We start from the raw sequence: 1449 nt of genomic DNA on the forward strand, positions 1-1449 counted from the left end.
AAGATACATTTACCTAACGCTAGAATAAATGTACATTATGCAGCAAAGGAAACTAAAAGACATATATCCATTATGGAGATGATCGGTTTTGGAGCCAAAGGTCAGCAGATGAAGTTTCCTGATTGACCTTAAGGCTCAAATCTATCAGCTCAACTTGCTGCCAGGTGTCAGAAATCAGTTTATTACTGGAAGGTGTGAATCCAACGTGTTGAAAAAGCAAAACATTTTAAAAACATGCAGGTCAGAGTCAGACTGGAGTTCACACCAATTAGAGCTGCTGACCTTTGACCCCATGAGCAAAAAGCTGCAACGTTTGAGTGAAATATTGGGCAAATATAAAAGTAATGACAAAAATCTGACAAAGAAACTAAAGGTTGGACTTTTCATGAACATTATGGCCTGAATCCGAGAGCTTCATAAATTTAAAACAAAGTTAACCTGATAACTTATTTACCTTTAATCTGCATTTAACATTTAATGTCTTCATGTGTATTAACAGGTTATTATTTTAACTTTTCTCATATTTCCAGGAATGTTACAGTTTGTGACTGCCACAGATCTACAGATACACACCTGGTATCCAGTCCTGCTACTTTTATTTAAAACATGAACCTCATATCATTTGTTTAAACAGTTTTAACCCAGAGCCTTCCTGATTTAATGAAATGTTCTTCCTGTCCTGCTGTAGAGGTTGAAGCTGCCTAATAATTATTGTTTCCTTGGTTAGTCACTGGCAGATGCTTCATGAATCCAGTTTGGTGAGATGTTTTAAATCTCCGTCACGCCTTGTTCTTCCCTTCGGCTGCGCAGTCGGCTGAAATCCGACCGGACGATGACGGAGGTGAAGTGTGTCGTGTTTTGGGGCGTCGTGACGTTTTTCTGGACCCTCTGTAGAGGAGGTGAGTGACACATTTACAGATTATTCAGATTATTTTAATCCAGCTTCACCTGCTTTGGTTAGGATGTTGGATAATTAAAACCAGAGACAGAAACACGAAACAGGAAACAGACCAGATTAAATGATTTTACTGATATTATAATCATTACCACCGACTGTGTGACTCGTCGTAACTGGGAAGACAATTATTTTAAATAAAAAACATATGCATCACAACTTAAACGTGAATAATATGCATGTTTGCTGTTATTTAACATACATTTAAAATATTTCTATTGTTATAAACCAATGAACTCTGAGTTTGACAAGCTGAGTGTTTTAGATGATGGGGAATGACTGCAGTGTCTGCTTCTGTTTAAACATGAAGGCTTTGAAATACATCCTGAAGGTAAAGTAAAAAAAAATAAAACTAACCTGAGAGACAACAGGAAGGACAGAAGCTGCTGACTGGGAAACACCAGAAACCAGCAAACAGAACCAAACAGAACCAGCGAACAGAACTGGTCTGAAAACTGTATATATATATATATATATATATATATATATATATA

At 36.7% G+C, this 1449-nt stretch overlaps 1 protein-coding gene across 1 annotated transcript in view; it reads left to right on the top strand.

Moving 5' to 3' along the window:
* The first annotated feature begins 773 nt into the window (after positions 1-773).
* LOC106954866 (V-set domain-containing T-cell activation inhibitor 1-like) overlaps positions 774-1449 on the top strand; it is a 7872-nt gene continuing 7196 nt past the window's right edge. The window contains exon 1 of the mRNA XM_015044669.1: positions 774-899. Coding sequence (XP_014900155.1) covers positions 833-899 — 67 coding nt within the window. The 5' untranslated portion in view covers positions 774-832. The remainder of the gene's footprint in view (positions 900-1449) is intronic.

This window comes from Poecilia latipinna, unplaced genomic scaffold, assembly GCF_001443285.1.
Source record: "Poecilia latipinna isolate Pla-1442-1.1 unplaced genomic scaffold, P_latipinna-1.0 Scaffold685, whole genome shotgun sequence".
Classification (NCBI taxonomy): domain Eukaryota; kingdom Metazoa; phylum Chordata; class Actinopteri; order Cyprinodontiformes; family Poeciliidae; genus Poecilia; species Poecilia latipinna.